General features: G+C 36.0%; 1 protein-coding gene across 1 annotated transcript in view; it reads left to right on the top strand.

The window, feature by feature from the left end:
* Window positions 1-722: 722 nt before the first annotated feature.
* LOC103780546 (cyclin-dependent kinase 17) overlaps window positions 723-17,392 on the top strand; it is a gene marked incomplete at its 3' end in the record, with an annotated part of 48,159 nt that continues 31,489 nt past the window's right edge. Inside the window, exons 1-2 of the mRNA XM_008948235.1 lie at window positions 723-840; window positions 14,875-15,039. Coding sequence (XP_008946483.1) covers window positions 723-840; window positions 14,875-15,039 — 283 coding nt within the window. The remainder of the gene's footprint in view (window positions 841-14,874; window positions 15,040-17,392) is intronic.

Here is a 17,392-nt window from a genome sequence, read left to right on the forward strand (position 1 = left end):
GAGTAGCGAAGGACAGAATTGTGCTTATTGTCATGTTAGGGCAAACATGTGCCACACTGCAAAGTTTATTTACCAGCTTCAACTTTTGGCAGCATGTTTATCAGCCTGGACCTTTGTTATTATTACTTGTTTGCTTACCGCTTTCCATGGAGAAAGTGCCTCCTGCTTTGTTCCCAGTTGAGTCTTATTGCCTGACTGCAGAGAAACATCCATTCTAGCTGTCGTTATCAGGTCCTGGCTATCTATTTCCCGAGGTGGGATTGGGTTTGAGACTTGCTTTTGTGTTTAAGGCTTTTAGTGTTGTGCCCTTCCTCCTTTTGTGAAAAGGACAAAATACAGAGAAGTTCAGTAACTTCTCATCTGTAAACAAATGGGCTGAAATAGAGAGAAGGTTCCAGTCTCCTCCTGAGTTCTTAGTGGGTTTGCTAAAAGAGGCTGTGGAGGAGGCAACAGGACATGCACTCATCCAGTTTTAAGACAGCTGGTTTATTTTTGGATTACAAAATTAGTGATCAAATTATCTGTTTTATTTTTTTTAAAAAACTTCTTGCTTTAAAGGCTATTTTTTTAAGGACAACTGGCATATTAACTAAACTTACTGGAAGCCTTCCTGCATTTTTATGTGAGGTAATTAATTTTCTGATTAACTGATTTTTTTTTCTCCCTTTTTGCCTTTTAATCTTTTTTTCAGGCTTCCTTAAGCCAGACTTAATATTGATAGAATGAAAAAGTTTAAGAGGAGACTGTCCTTAACCTTGCGTGGAAGCCAGACCATCGATGAATCTCTGTCTGAGCTAGCAGAACAAATGACAATTGAGGAGAACAGCAGCAAAGATAATGGTAAGCATATCTTTCACTTTCCAGGAAATGTAAGAATTTTGTCAGGCCCCACTCAAGTGAATGTTATTGGGTTTTATTTCCGTTTTCACGATTGCATGGACTTCCTCACTAACCTTTTTTTTCTTTTGCTTTATCTTGCATTTGACTACCCTGGTTCTTTTAACAGGTTGATATGTTGTTACATTTTGGGTTGGCTTGCTTTGATATTGAACTATTATACTGCTGTTTATCAAAAGCTACCTAAACTGATATTTCAATCTGGTGTATAGCAAGAATCGCAGATGCTCTTTCAGTAAACGAACCTGTTATTGTATGAATTCGGTGAGTCGCACATCAACTTCATATGGCTTCAAATTCAGGTTTTTCTCAAAATCATTATTTGATAATATGCTTGATAGTAATTGCTTAAACACTGTAAAGAAAACTTTTTACATTATCAGTGATGCAGTGCAGTAGTCTGAGAATTCTGTCAGCACTTCATGTCTTGAATTCTCTTCAGCAATATGAAGGTGACTAGAAACATTCAGGATAACCAGCTTGCCTGTGTACTCTTACATGCAAGTCTTTGGCTGATCCCATAAATATACTGGCTGCCATAAAGTGCACATTAATGATAATCCCACTTCTGAATGCAATCTACAGTAATAATGACTAAAAGAGATTTTGTTGCTTTGTTCTGTTTCCTGGGCTGCAGCATTTAAGTCATATTTCATCTTCTGTGCTGGTGTTTTTTCTTGCTCTGCTGACATGTAAGATTTTTATCAAGAGTCAAGTGATCTGATGATTTGGGGTTTTTTTCCCCCACTTCACACCAATAAATGATTCTGAAGTTTCTCTCTGAAAGCTGACAGGGCTGGGAAATTTGAGCAGAAGTAGAGGTAATGGCATTTGCCCTGCAGACTTTTTAACACCCCATCCAAGATCTGTTGCATACCAAGCTTTTGAAAGCTGAATTTACCTTTAGCAAAAATAAGCTATTCATGTTTTTCATTTTTACCCTTAATCCCTGGTATATTCATTGCTATTATGCTGTCTTTATCATGAGCCATGCCCAGTAGTTTAGAAAATTTTTTATTGCAGCTTTTTATGTTGTGATACAACAGGTCTGCTCTGAAACAACAATTGTAGTATTTTTGCACTGATACCTACCAAGTACTTTCTGAGACTGAGCAGTTGTCCCATGCGTTTTCACTTGTATTAGCCTTTTTTACTGACATGTTTTCTGTACATACTTCTGACAGATTGATTTCATTATTCAAGTACATGCCAAGAATTTTACTTTAACACCGGGAAATGAGCATGAAAAATTATCACCAGCATCAGTGAATGGAGTGAACTGGGTTACTGAATTGATTCAGCTGAAAACTGGATCAAGGAAGAATAAAAAGACTTTACTTTAAACTGCACTATCTTCTTGGCTTCTTTTCTTAAGCTTAAGTGCTAGCTTAAGGGACAGAAGGCACAATAATTGTTTACAGAAGCATGAGCTTACTCCATCTTAAACAATATATGAATCTATTTGTACATTGTAATATTTATCAGACAAGTACCTCAAACAGTAATATTTAGATGACTTCTGCATGCTTACCACCAGACTTTGAAAAACAACTTCTGAGTAGACTTAAAGTGATAAAAGTGAATTCAAGAAAATGTATCTAATTACAAAGTCATTGTTTTTCTTTTAGCACTCCTTTTGTTTTCCACATGACTTCATTAGCCAAAAGGAAGCTTACGTGCTATGCTTACAGCTGCAAGATCTTGTTAATGCATTAGTAGAATATCTTTGAATACCCTAAGGTGTTGTAGATCCTCTAAAAGAGGAAGAAGAATAAATATATTTTTTTTTTTTTTACTGTACTTTTGCTATGCACAATCTTCATCATTTTCTGTAATTTTTAAAAAGTTTTACTGACATTTGCTTCCTTTTCCTGATACTTCTAGAATGCAGATGTTGGTGTCTGTCCTATCTTTTATCTTGCAGAGATTAACAGGATAGTACTTTGCAGAATTTTTATTTTCCTTTGTTTTTCTTTTCCAAACCCACTTAGAAAGCAGAGTTGGGAAATGCTTGCTACACAAGCTAGTCCTGCTTTTCTAAAGGAGGCTCTAACTTTGCCACAAATCAAGATAATTTGGAAGGAGTAGTTTTTCAGACAGACCGTAGGATTCGGGGTTTGGTCAACAATAATTCCTGGAAAAAATGGTCAGGAAATGAGTTCTCCCTTTTGGTAGAAGACAAGATTGGTAAAGAATATAGCCTGGAAAAAAAAATACTTCAGTGGACGTTATTTTTAAAAATTATGTAGAGAGGAGTGCTTAGATGAGAAAGGTTTGCCCTGGATGTTATAAAATCAGAGTATTAAGAAGCCTGTACTAACTCTAAATATCCAGCTGGGAAACATAAGAGGATGTAATCTCCTGAAGAGTAGTTTATAAAGTGATAGCTGCATTAAGATCTTGAAAAAACATCTTTTACTGCCATGGTGCTGACCTCAGAAGTCAGGAGTAGCTGTTGCCCTGGTTATTGCTTTTAAGAAGAATAAACAGCTCCTTTGCCCTGCGGAACAGAGAAAGACAGATATGCCCAGTTTGCAGGCTTTGGATCTATTCTTAAAGGAACTTAAAAAGTACAGTCTAGTAAATCAAAGGCAAGCCAATATCTTCGCTTTGATTTGCTAGACACAGAATCAAAGTCAGGGATACAAACAGTCTTCAGAAAGTGCTTCTTCATATGTGGTTTATTTTCAGCCATTATTGCATCATGAACTTTAGAAGTGGGCACTGAAGGGCATTCTAATGGTTTCTCATGCCAGAAGGCAAGGATAGATCCTGAACACTGAAGGCCTTTTGAGCAGAATAGTCTTCCATTGTTGTCCAATTTAATTTTTTTTTTTTTCTTCCTAGCAAATCCCCCATCTTGTCTCCTGTCATTCCATTCTGATGGCTGTGTTCACTGAAGGATATAACTTTATGCACACTAGCTTTTTTCCTTCCTGGGAAACAGCTGTGTTACTGGACCATAGAGGCTGTAGAGGCTACGTCCATAGAAAACCAAATCTGTGCTGACCTAGGATTCATGCTCATCTCTGTCTGATTTTCACATACATGGTCAGATGTTTGAAGATTTAAATAACAGTATTCCTAATGCAGAGCAAATTGTCAAATTTGTCCTTCACAGACATAAAAATGGATACATAACTTTTTATTTATTCACAGTGCATTGATACCACTGAATCAGCTGACCTCTTGTATGCAGTCCCATTTCATAGACAGCCTCCTTCATTGCATGATGTCAGTACAACCTCCGTGTGCAGCATTCATCCATCAGCAGCAAAATGGGATTAGCAGGGATCGACCCATATTGTTTGATGCAGTAGTACAGAGCTGTTGCACTGAATGTAGAGTAAACAACAGTCTAGGGTTTATTTGGGGTTTTTGGAACACCATCAAGTTATATGGTGACCAGAAACCTAGGTATAATTAAATCTGCCTTACAAACTATGTTCATTGTGATTGGCTTCTGGGTAAGGAGGCATCACCAAATCAGATGCATAAACCATAAAAATAGAGGGACCGATGAAATGCGCAATAGATGTCTGAAGCCTTATGAACTGTGGACTGTATGAACTATACTTTATGCTACTATTTTATCTAAGTATAGAAGCTTTTCATAGTCTCTAATGCTTCAACATATAAAAACAATTAGTTGGATTTATTGTTTATTTTTAATTCTGTCTTGATTCAAGCACACTAACGAGGTGCTGGCTTGCTTTTTTAATTTTAGGTTCTACCTTAATATATGTATTCAGATTAATATTAAAAATACTAAATGATAATTTGAAGCAGTTGACAACTGAATTTGCTCCTGAAATTTTTCCTTGCCAATGACATACTAATGAAATTTGGCTAGAAGTAACATTCAAATCATGCATATTTAAAGCCCAATTAACTGTAAAATTTATGCAAATACTTTAAATACATATGAGTATGCTCTCTAATGAAAGAAAAAAATGTGGCTGAATTGTCTAATATTATAAAATACATTATCACAAACTCCAAGCATGCTTTTAAGAATAATTACAAGGTGTGTTGAAAAAATACATCCACAGCTCTTTTTTTTTTTACATTTATTAATGTATAAGTAACTTGGAAAGCCATTTGTATTGTTTGGTTTTATTTTTATGTATTGGTATTTATACACATATGTGTACTAAAACAGAGCAAGTGAGATTTGATAGAAATGGCTTAATGAATTTCTAGAATAATATTTATCTTCATTTGGTCTGTTTTAGCTCAGTGATGTGATCATAGGATCCAGTCTCACAAACACTTGCATAATTTTTTTGTAATTTTACAGGTGTGAGTAATAATGGAAGGATCAGCTACAGTAAAGTGCGTAAGTGTTTTTTAGGTTTAAGGCCTTAACGACCAGTTAATACTCCGATAAGAGGAATGAATGTTTATAAAAATTGACATATTGCAATGTTGTCTCAGAAAACCCAAATGTCTTTGTAGTTGTAGTCATTTCGTATCATCTTCACTACAGCTGAGAAACTCCCATTCCATCTGCCATGTGTGATTCCTTGTGTATGGCAGGAAAACAGTGTGTTGCAACATATTTTCAAGACAGTGGTCTTGCATTGAAAATATGAGCACAGAAATACTGGTAATAATGTTTCTCCATTAATACTGGAGGAAAGCATCATTATAAAACATACTGAGGAGAGGGAGCAATCCCCAGAGTCTTAGAGCTCATCTTAGAGCTACAGATTACTACTGCAAATAAATGGCAGTTGTCACAGCCTTACCCCATCCCTTACACTGGTGATATTTTTATTATAGTCTGTATGTACCCTTCTGTGCTGTAGCATACATAAGTCTTTTACTGCTGTTCAGTTGGGTTTCTCCATCCCACATACCTTGCACAGCAGTGTTCTTTCTTCCCTTCTGTTTTAATTTGTTTCTTCCCACAAAACCTGGAGGCTCTATTCATCTGTGGAAGTGCTCATAAAGTGAAATGAATATGAAAATTCAGTGCCTTAAAGCATGCTGCAGAGACTTATAGTCTTGGGAGGGGATCATCGTCTCATAAGTGATGTCCTTCACAAGCAGAACACAGGTTTAGCAGGAGAACACGATGCTTAGATGTAGAAGTGGACTCTGTAAATACAACAGGTTTCTGCTGTGTAGGCTCAGTGATGGATATGTAGGGATTTGTTCTCAAAATCAGTTGGCATTCATTTAGACTTAAGTACAGAAAAGTAAAATAGACCTAACTAGCCAGCACAGTTATTTCTGAAAGCAGGGCAGAAAGGAGACAGATCTTCTGCTTCCTGATTTGGTTGGCAGTGTGGCCTCAGAGGTGCTTGCACTGTGAGCTCCAGGGTAGTTGTGTGTGGGGTTACAAGGATGGAGGCCAGGCTTATTTGTATCTTGGCTGTGATGCTAAATCACAACCATTGAAACTGTGCCTGAGGCAGTGTTCTCAAGGATTTGGTGTAGTGTGATACCTTCTGCAGTTACACTTTTTAAAGGGAAGATTAGTAACTGGTGGTGTGTCATGAATATAGGATTGGAGCTGTGGAACAACCATGCTTATGTTCCAATACATGTTCTGATGACCAAAAGTACTACAGTGAGAATTCTTTTAAATAGTATGAAATATATAAATCTCAAAGGCAAGTTTTCAGCTTTGAATATATTTCATTTGATTATGAACTTCTTTGTCTTGGTACCTAGACTGAAGGCAAAATCTCATTGTATGTGAAGCTAACTTTGAAAGGCTTTTTGTAGTGTTTTTTAGATGCCTTAATCTCTTCTTTTACCATGTATTATCTCTTAGTTTTGTAGTTTAAACAGATTCCTTTGGAAATTTTCTGTCCTTTTTCCCAAAATTAAAAAAAAAAAAAAAAATCAAAACCAGCTTACAGGGCATTACAGTCCTATTTTAATCATTGACAAATTTCATTTTTGGGAGAATTATGAAAACTGTTTCTTTATGTTTCTGTCAACATACTTCTTCAAACTTGATACCAGTATTTTTTGCCCTGTGTTTTTCAAGTGAAGAACATTTGCTCTGGATGTGACTACTGTACTCAGGTGGATTAATTTTGAGCAATGGGGGAGGAATCCCTTGAGGTTCTGCTAAGTTTTTAATATTGTAATAGTCAATAGTTTGAAGATTTCATCATGTTATTTAATGAATAAATATAGGTTTATGTGGTACTGAGGGCTCTATTTTTAGAGTGACTTAATGTTTTCCTGGCTATCACATAACAGAGTCCAAGAAAACAACCCCATAAAATAATGTCTAAACATACAGTATTTTATGCAGTACGTCTCATGCAGCTCCCTGAGAGTGCAGATAACGCAAAGATACAGCTGCTTTAGTTTAAGTATTTCTTCTATGGGAGCCATCACCTGCAGTTTTACTGAGTGGGTCTGACAGCCTTGCAGTGAGGTAATTAAATATTGTACAGTGCAGCACACCACCTATAAAACATCAAATTCACCTGCTTTTATTTTATTATTTCTGAAGAAATAAGGGGCTTCTTGACAAGAGCTTCATCAGGAAAGCAGTTTGCTCAAAGTGTTATCTATTGCAAGACCAAAAAAATACAGAACAGTCTTTATTGCCAATAGACATGTAAAAATTTAGTAAACATTAATAGAGCGTACATTCAGATTAGTTGAATGAATGTGTAGTAGATATACAGCTCAATCATATTTTGGCATCAACAGTAGCATTTGAGACAGTCAATATAATTTTTAAAGATGATTGTACTGCATTGCAAGCTTCATGAATGCAAGCAGGGCTGTTTAGAGAATGAATATTTAGCTTCACATATGTAGAGTTTTGACACTTCCCCATTATCTATCAAAATGCAAAAGAAAAAAAAACCACACACACACAGAAAACCCAACCTGAACAAACAAAAAAAAAAACCAAACCGACACAAAACAAACACAAAAAAAATAAAAAAAAAATAAAAACACCACCAAAAAAACCCCACAACAACCTTGGAAGTTTTCTGGAGCAAGGGTAAGGTCAAGGTGTGTGGAAAAGAAACTGTAGAGTCTTGTCCTACAAAAACCAGTAGCTGATTCTTTGAGGTGTTGAGTGACATTTTGTTATAGTGGAGCCAGTCCAAAGTAGTCAAGCTGCAACTATAAGTGGCAAGTGAGGTTCTGTCTTTACCCTCTGTCAGCAACCACACTGTCTGCCCTGTGATGGTCTAGTTCAAAAACCTAAGTCAAAGTTACATTTCTCTTTTCTTGGGGGAGGATCTTGAGCCACCTTTTTTTGGTAGCAGCAGTGAATTGTGGCAGGCTTGCTGTCACACAGTTCATCTTTACATGGAATATGGAGCGTGCCTGGGTTCAATCCCCATTATATACCCAAATCAGAGATCCTAAATGCTATGTCTCTAATGTCTGTCTTATTTTGATTAGAAAATACTCCTCTTGTGTACTTCGTTTTTATGAAATTAAAAATATATGTATTTGTGTATTTTTATAGTTTCCATGTTCAGATTGGATAGTGATTACTGAATAATAAAATTTATTGCAGACTTACACCGCTCTGTCAGAGGTTCTTGATTTAAGGGAAAATGTCACCATGTATGACAGGTGATTTTGATTCTTGATTAAAGCTAGCTGAAGCAATTATCATTTCAAAATGTAGGCAGTGAAATCTGAAAGCCAACTTGGTCTTCTTGTCACATAATAGAGATACTCATGGGACCTTTAAAAAGAAAAAGAGGTAGCTGAATACGTGCTATTATATATGCATAAAATGTGGTTTAAAACACATTTACATTCCTAATGAAATCACTTTCTTTCTTTAACCCACCAGCTGACTGACATGTGACAGTATGTCAGTTGCTGAGGCCTTGCATTGAAATGCCAGGCAATTCTTCAGACTCTCTGGAGCTCAGATTAGGGAAATCCAGTTAAGGAAATCCAGCACAGGAAAGAAAGTGGTTATGTGGCTCCTTAAGATAGATGGACAAGGAAAAGAAACACTGAGGATTTATTGAAAAATTGCTTAACTTGGGAGTAATTTCAGGTCAGGTTTTGTGGTTAATTTAAATTGCATTTAAAGGCAAATGAGGAAGACATCTTTATAACCTTATAAAATAGTACCTTTTAACTAATTCCTCAGACAAGCTTCTTGGTTATATACACTATTGTTCTACTTGACTCTGCAGTTCTCATAACTATGAAATAAAAAATTCACTTCCGCTTATGTTCAAGCATAAATTTCTGTCACTTTACAATTGAAAGATTTCAACAGCTCACTTGAGTTATTTTCTGTTCTTGTGTGTTTGTTAGCATGGATGTTGGCATTATTTAAAATTTAGCCAAGCAGTGGTACCTCACTGGGTACTGGAGTTCCTTAAAATATATGTGTTCTAAAACAAAACAGCAACACGGTCTAGCAACTCTTACAACATCAGTAAGCCGGGCTGGTTGCATTTCAGACAGTGTTTTATTTGAGTCGTGCTGTTGTATGTAGTTACATTGCATTAGGCCAATAATAGTAGAAGTTTGAATAATAGCAGAAGTTTGAATAATAGCATGTGAAAAATAGGAGAAAATGATCCAAATAAAATAAACCAGCAGCTCAGCATTCGCCAGACTTGAAAATCAAGTGATTACAACAATGCACAGTCACCATGCATTGCCCAATTTTAAACATTGCTGAATATACACGCTTAAGCAACGTAACATAGACATAGCATTAAAAAACCAGAGTGTGTGTGTTTGTTGGTGTATGTCTCTCTCTCTCAGATTTTAAAAAGCGGAATACATTAATATTTCAAGAAAACCATGTATTCATAGTGTACACCAGCATAATATTTATAAATATTCTCATTCAGGTTAACTTTTTTCACATTTAAAGACTAGATTTGCACAGTAGTTTAGTAGCTTGCGTAAGAAATATAAGAATTGAAATTACCTTCCTTGAAAGATGAGTCAAAGACATGTGGCAAAGAAGTGATTTTGTAGCCAAAATAAGATAATACAGTACCAACTAACCAAATACAATTAAAAAAGAACCACTGGAAAGTCTCTCTGCTCACATTCCGTAAATTTTATCAGTTTGGAATTACAGATTATAGAGCAGGGTGAGGAAAGAGAGCTAGAGATAAATAATTTAATAAGGCCTTACTGGAATGGTTGTGCCAGCATGACCCAGCGTGAGCCAACTGCCCAGGTCCTGCAGAAGTGTTGTCCTGTAAGAATGGCTGGAGTTCTGTCTGTCCTCAAGTCTCTGCGGATGACTTTTGAGGGCAAGTCTAAGATTAGAGCCCAAAATATAACACCATTTCCCCAGGGTACTGTGCTGGTTTCTAGTTCAGAGACTTCCTGAACTAGGCAAGTCTCTGTGCAGTTAGTAAACCTGAGCAGATCCTTTGTTCAGTCTCCCTTTGTGTCTTGTGAGCTTCTGGTAGTTGTAACATCCTGTGGTGAAGAGTTTCCACAGACTGCATGGTGTGAAGAACCACTTCTGTATGCTCTATGCTTTTGCAGTGACCCTCACTCTTGTGCTGGAGGAGGTGGTCAATACCGCCAGTTCCTAGGTGCCCTCTTTAGCCTTCCTCCAAGTCTGGTGGTTTTCTGCTTTCCTCTTAGTTTCTGTCACTCATGTTGGCTGTGGCTGAATATTAAACCAATACCACCATGAAAATACCTATTGTGTTACTGGAAACACCTCCATCGTGTTAGCTAAGCCTTTCGGTGGTTACCAGTTAAATTTGCCAAGTACAATGACACTAGTGTAAGGAATGTTTGTGAGTTTTAGATGAGGAAACTTTTCTTTTTAAAGACAAACCAAACCCATAATCATAGAGATAAAATTTAAGAAGCAGGTTATACATGCATATAGTAAAGGCATTTAACTTTTACAGTTTTGTTTCCTCTTATTCAAGACCGAGCAGTTGCACTAAATTCACATCTTAAAAACTTCAGTGGTACCCTTTAAAGGCGGTGATTCAGCATATTAATAATCCTGGGGGAAAAAAAAATTAGTTCTTTAAACAAGTGAAATTTTAACTCTGGAAGAAGTACTTAGGGGTCTTAAGCATTTTTGTTAAATCTTGTATCTCATAAATGCACAAAAATAATAACAAACTCTTTTGTAAATTAATTTCTGGCAAGAGTTTGTGTGATCATTTTCAGTATTTGTTCGAGCTCTTGGCTGTTACTGTCATTTGCAGGGAGGAGGCAGCATACAATGCAGAATTCCTGTGAAAGTTTCTTTAAAATTTCTAACATACGACAGTGCAGACTTAACTGTATATGACAGAAATACTCTACACAACCATGTCTATGAGTTATACCATCATAAGATACTGTATGTTCCCTCCTTTTTGTAAATTAATATGCACTAGGATTTTAAAAAACATTGTAGGCAAGTACTATTAATACATACTTTAGTCAGAAGTATACTAGTAATCTGAGAGGTTTTGTAACCTTCATTTCATTATCTGTTGGTAGTTATGCCTGTCCTACTAAATGACCCAAACTATTGCTCCTAAATTTTATAATGGGCTTCATGATTTAGAACGATACTTATGACAGCGCAGGAAGGTAATAGTTGCCTATGATGGCAGAAGTTATTTATGTATAGTTGAATCTTATTATGTCAACTATTTGTCTTTCATCTTTATAGAAATTTGCTGTTTGCTTATTCATGTGATCAGTGTTTGTATTTGAGATGAACTTTTCACATGTTAGGATATTTTAGCAATTTTATTTTAAACTGTAAAATACGTGCAGATACACCAGTGCCATGAGGAAAACAGATTTTTTTTTTTAAACAATTATCTCTGTTCATCACACTGTTGTTTTAGTAATGGACATAAAACTCAGTCTGTCCTTAGTCCCTCAGTGTATTCGTAAGCTCTGGCCTTTTTTACACACTACACGGTTCTGGAGATAGCCTAATTGTAGCATAAGGAGACAAAAGCTATAGCATGCAGTGAAAATTATCAGCTCTGTGCACTGTGAATGCAGCTGTAGTCCAGATGTGTGCATACACTTCCGTATGGTTAGTGGTGCTGGAATCCTCAGTCGCTGTGAATGTACGGAGGTGAGTAGGGTGGCCAGGATGGCTGAGGTGGGGACTGTCACTCCTGTGGGCAGAGTTTTGCCCTGCTCCTTTCCTGTGCTGCCTTTGGTGCTTCTCTGACCTTTACTGAGATGTATCCTGTCATCTTCAATTTCTCATTAGGATAAGGAAAGTAATGTTTACTTTGATTGGCATTTGTATGCTGCACAATAATCTTACCATGAGAGCTGCATTTTCAGTTATGAAGCACCAGTCTGTCTCAGTACTTTGCTCAGGGCTTAAGTTACCCTCTGAAGTGTAAGGCTATTGACAGTAGTGGCAGCTAAAAAATAAGTGACCTTTTTGCAGTGCATTTCCGTATTAGCAAAAAAACCCAAACCTTAGAACTTTCTTCCTAGTTTTATTATTAGGTTTGCAAAACATAACAAAAAAACTGAGGGACTTCTCCTTTGCTTGGTATAACAGGACTTGGTCAAAGGGAGGAGATTTTTATTTCCCCGAAAAAAAACCTCTTTGAGTTTGCTCCCTGTTCTCATAAAAACTTAATTTTAGAAACAATTAAAATTAAGTAGAACTACATGGTTAATATATGTTATTTATTGCTTATATAAAGAATCTAGATGAAGTAGTAACGTTGAAATTATGTGAACTAGCTACCCAAGCACCATAGTTACAACCAGGGATCACTGTCTCAAGAGAACAAACTATGTACACATCTGGTATTTGTATTTTTGATGTTATTCATTTGTTTAGCTCTGTGTATAAACACAGTGTGAGGTTTTTAGTCTAGAAACTAAATCAAATTAAAATCAAAGTTTAGAAAGAAAGTTGGAAAGCAAAAGGCGGATTTTAATCTTTAAATAGCAAAAGCAGTAGCTGTGCTGCATATCAACCTGTTTCCTGCTATGTGGAAGTAGTAGTAGATTCTGTTCAAAACTTGATGAGGTATTTGTTGCCTGCTGTCCTAGGATAAATCTGCTGTTGAAGGCCCACAAGGAGGCTGATACCACTCTTATCAAAAGGGATGATACAGTGTGTTAGGAACAGAAGTAAGGATTTGGGGCAGAGGTGTGCAGTTTTGAAGGTGAAGATACTGATTGTCCTTCACAAATATACACAGGGACGCATGGTGTATTTTTCCTCATGTTTAATTTGAATCTGTGTTTATGAAGGATGCTAAATTGAAAGATGTAGGCAGATTTGTAATAATGCTGATGTGTCCTGTCACATTGTTTTCTACCTGAAGCATTTCTTTTTTATTTTTTAACCACACCAGCTAAGTTAAAGTGATTTTTTTTGTCTTATTATATAATTGGTGTTTATATGCAAAAATTACCTGCATAGTTATTTTTTAAAGTCGCTTGGGTAGTTCTGTCTGTATTTCTGTCTCTTTGCTTCAAACCAATCATAGTCATATATCCAAAAGGTTTTTGTACACATGGGGAGGGAGGGAGTTCCCTTCAGGAACCTGTTTTCTTTAGGTTATCAAGCATTTGTTGCTGTTATGTTCCGTCACCACTGAAATTCTGCTTTTCATAAAATAAGTTCTCCTAGCTTTTCTTCTTATTATTATTTTTTAAGGGAAATCAAGATTTTGGGGTCTCTGTGTGGGGAGATATAAGACAGGATAATGAACTGGCATCCCAGACTGTTCCCTGTCGCAGTAGGTATGAGTGGAGCTCTGGGCAGATCCCCAGCTGTGTTACTCCCTGGGAGCAGTGGCTGCAGAAATTGCCTCATGAGGTGCCCACTCCGTTCAGTAACATTTGTGCTCCAGGTGTTCCATGCATGGCTGCTGCCTTTTTCTGTCTGCCAAATAATACCAAACAACACATACCTGTAATGGTAATAAGAATCAAATGATGGAAAAATAAAATTACTTGATCTGAAGTGTTGTTTGGACAGATCTTTTGGTCTTTTTCGTAGTACAGAGACAGTGCTTGTATGTAGCTGCTAGGTGATGCTGACCTCTGAGTACTTCTTCTGTAGAGTATTTTTAATTTAATTTCTTGTGTGAATGACTTCATCACTGTTTCTGATAAGTTTTGTGACAATCGGTACAAGCTGACATCTATTCTACTTCTTGTGGAGGTTAAAAAATCCTCTGCTTTTATAGTTAAACTGCTTCTAGTACCACGACAAACCTTGAGTGCTTGCCCACATGTGCAGAATCAAGTTGCTGACAGAACACACTTAACTTCTGTGCATATATGTATATATGATTTTAAAATTTGTCATGTTTATATTTTCTAGAAAATATTTCTCAATAGTTTTTTTAATCTTACAGTCCTGGTTTTAAGTTTAAATACAGTGAACAGTTTGAGATGCAGTCCAACAGAAAGCCAAATTAACTCACTGAATACTTTAACTATTCTGTTACCCGTTACGGTGGTACCCTCAATCATGGTATGACAGCTCTGATGGGTATAGATGGCTACGTTTCCTTGCAAGGACTTCCAGTAGCGAGGCATTGCTACTACTGACCCTCATAAACTCTGAGGTGGAGAATATTTCCAAAGGCTTGCGGTTGAATTTGCTCATCATGTGAATTGATGTAACAGCTGATCTGTTTAAATTACAGTAAAGATGAAACACTGTGCAATAAGAGAAACCATGAGTTCACAAGACAACAATTATATTGATATTAAAAACTGTGTTCTGGTTTTATTTGTATTTTTAGACTGTGTATTCAGGTCATTTACTGATCCAGCAGCAGAGTGACAGAATTTAATAAAAGGAAATTTGGGTGATACTTGATGCCATGTTTTGTATTAATATGGTAATAGAGAAATGGCAGTAGTATGATGGTCTACTGTTAGTATAAAAGAGATCTTACCAGAGTGGTGATTTCCTGTCTAGTAACTGTTTTTTTTCTTTTTTTCTTTTTCTTCTTCTGGCATGTTCCTGACACTCTTCTTGCCTGTGGGAATGAATATTTTGATCCTTGTGAATTGTAGAGCCTATTGTGAAGAATGGCAGGCCTCCAACGTCTCACAGCATGCACTCGTTTCTCCACCAATACACAGGATCTTTCAAGAAGCCCCCTTTGCGGAGACCACATAGCGTCATAGGGGGCAGCCTCGGCTCTTTCATGGCAATGCCCAGAAATGGGAGCAGATTAGGTAATTCACTATGTTGTTTAAGTTCAGTTTTCTATGAAGAATAATGTCGGTATTTATTTTTCGCAGGGGATACAGTTATTCAAGTCTCTGGGAATGCAGTAATCTTTTTTGGAGTTGTTAGAGAAACTTGGTCTTTCAGGTATTGAATGTCTCTATAAGATTTTCAGAGAGAAAGCGATTAAAAGAACACACACAAGTCACCCAGGATTTTTGACAAGTTTCAAAGAAGCAAAATATTATTTTTTAATACTTGGCAAGAAACCTGTGTGTCCATCTCAGTTAAGCATTGGTGAGAACTACATTATATTGAATATGGTAAAAACAGGATAATCATCCTGTATCTGGAATTTCAAAAGAACTCTTGTATTACTTAGACATTTCATTTTAAGAAGAAAAAAAAAATTTGGTGACAAATTAAGGTCACTCAACTATAATTATCTTTTTGTTGTGGTCCCAAGATATATTGGTGATTCTGTGGGGCAAATAAGTTATGAAATTTTTTTTCTTCTCCTTCAAGTAATTTGTCTTGTTGCTGCCTCCAGTCACCATTAATGTTTCACCCTGCTTTTACGTTATTTTAAATTATGCCTAATTGATACTAGAAAATGAGAGCAAGTCACATTTTAATTAGAATTTTATGAATTTTTCAGTCTTCTGCCTTCCTTCAGAAATCTGTGATAAATTGATCTCCTTCAAGATTAAGATGAGTCTTAGACAGTAGTCAAAGCACTTACGTCCTCTACTACAATATCACTCATCATGTTCAGAACCTTGGCTTTTTACTGTTTGTGCTACCACTCAAACTGAAAAAATAATTATATTCTCTAGAATGGACTTTAGCAGTTGTTACTATCACAGAAGCAAACGGGTTTTAGTGTGCACCAATTGACTGCTATATCAGGTCCTGATTTCACTCAGGTCCTGTACACTTAATTTTTTTTCTTTCTTTTTTGCCTAGCCAAGCTTTGCTTAAGTTGCCAAGAATCTAAAAGGAAGACAGAGGTGTTGGTGTGGGGTTTTTTTTGTTTGTTTTGGTTTTTTTTTTTAAAGTGTACTTAAAAGACTAAATAGCCCTAATCAGAGATTTATGGATTTTTGTTGTCAAATCAGATGTATATAATAGTGTGCATGAACAGCAGAGATGTGTAATTCTGTACTCTTGTTCTTGTGTGTTGCCTTTATAAACATTCTATAGCATTTTAAAATGTAAATTTACCAATAACTTACTCCTCTTCAAAATTTCATTGTGAAGTTTAAATCGACTTTGCAAAAGGAAAACTCATAAACTGTTTTGGTTTCTTTTAATGATTTTCCAGGTTTCTTAAAGCGCTTTCATTTTTTTCTCTGAAAAGAGTATTAATATATAAGTATGGCAGAAGAATGCCATTAGTCTTTTCTCAGGTGATCAAATGTTTAAATTTGTGTAAATAGCACAATTTTAATATATTTGTCCATAGGAAGTGTTACAGTAACACATTTTTAAATAGTTACAGATTCCTGTAGAATTTTAATTGTTCAAGTAGTATGGAATAGATTTACAGGGTCTGTGTATGTGTATGTTAAACACTTACTTCTGCTTTGGATGCAGTGATGCTATTAATGATGCCATTTTTGTTTGTTGTTGTTGTTTTTTTTTTTTACTTCTTATTTAAGCTACTTCTACATGTTATCTAGTGGTAAATACCACAAATAGAAGCATATATAAGCATAATTACTGATGGTCTTTCTGTTTCTTCACATCCTTCCTCCTTTTGTTCCTGCCATGTGAGAATGGTTATTACTTGGCAGGGTTCTGAGACTTTCTCCATTGGGATAATGACTCCAGAAATTAATGCTAGACTATATGAGACTTTTAATTTTTTTTTTTTTTTTTTGCTTTCTTCATTAATCCTCTTTTCTTTCTACTTTCCCCTGTATTCCAGTGGTAAGAAAATGCTGTTAGCAAGATATCCTTGAAATATCACAAAATGATTGCTGTTAAAGGATAGTTATTTGGTTAAAAAACAGCTTAAAATGAGACCTGCCACAGATGCATCTTCGTGCTGATTGCTTTTAAGTGAGTTTATCAGTATAAAAATTAGTTGAGAAGCCCAGGAGAGTTTGGGATTTTTGCTTGCTTTTTGAGCACTGAACATGAGTTCCTGTTGCAGTAATGTGTAAAATCCCAAAATATTTTAAAATTTATTTCTACTTGGAAACATCTCTGTTAGCTTTAGATTTTGTAAAATGTTTTGTAAAGACAAAAATCCTGATCTCTTAAAAGTGTGGCTTGGTTTAAAATTTTGTACTTTTTATTTATTATTCAGGTATGAATCATAGAATCATAGCATGTTTGAGTTGGAAGGGACCTCTA

Source organism: Merops nubicus, unplaced genomic scaffold, assembly GCF_000691845.1.
Source record: "Merops nubicus isolate BGI_N331 unplaced genomic scaffold, ASM69184v1 scaffold21509, whole genome shotgun sequence".
In the NCBI taxonomy this organism is placed as follows: domain Eukaryota; kingdom Metazoa; phylum Chordata; class Aves; order Coraciiformes; family Meropidae; genus Merops; species Merops nubicus.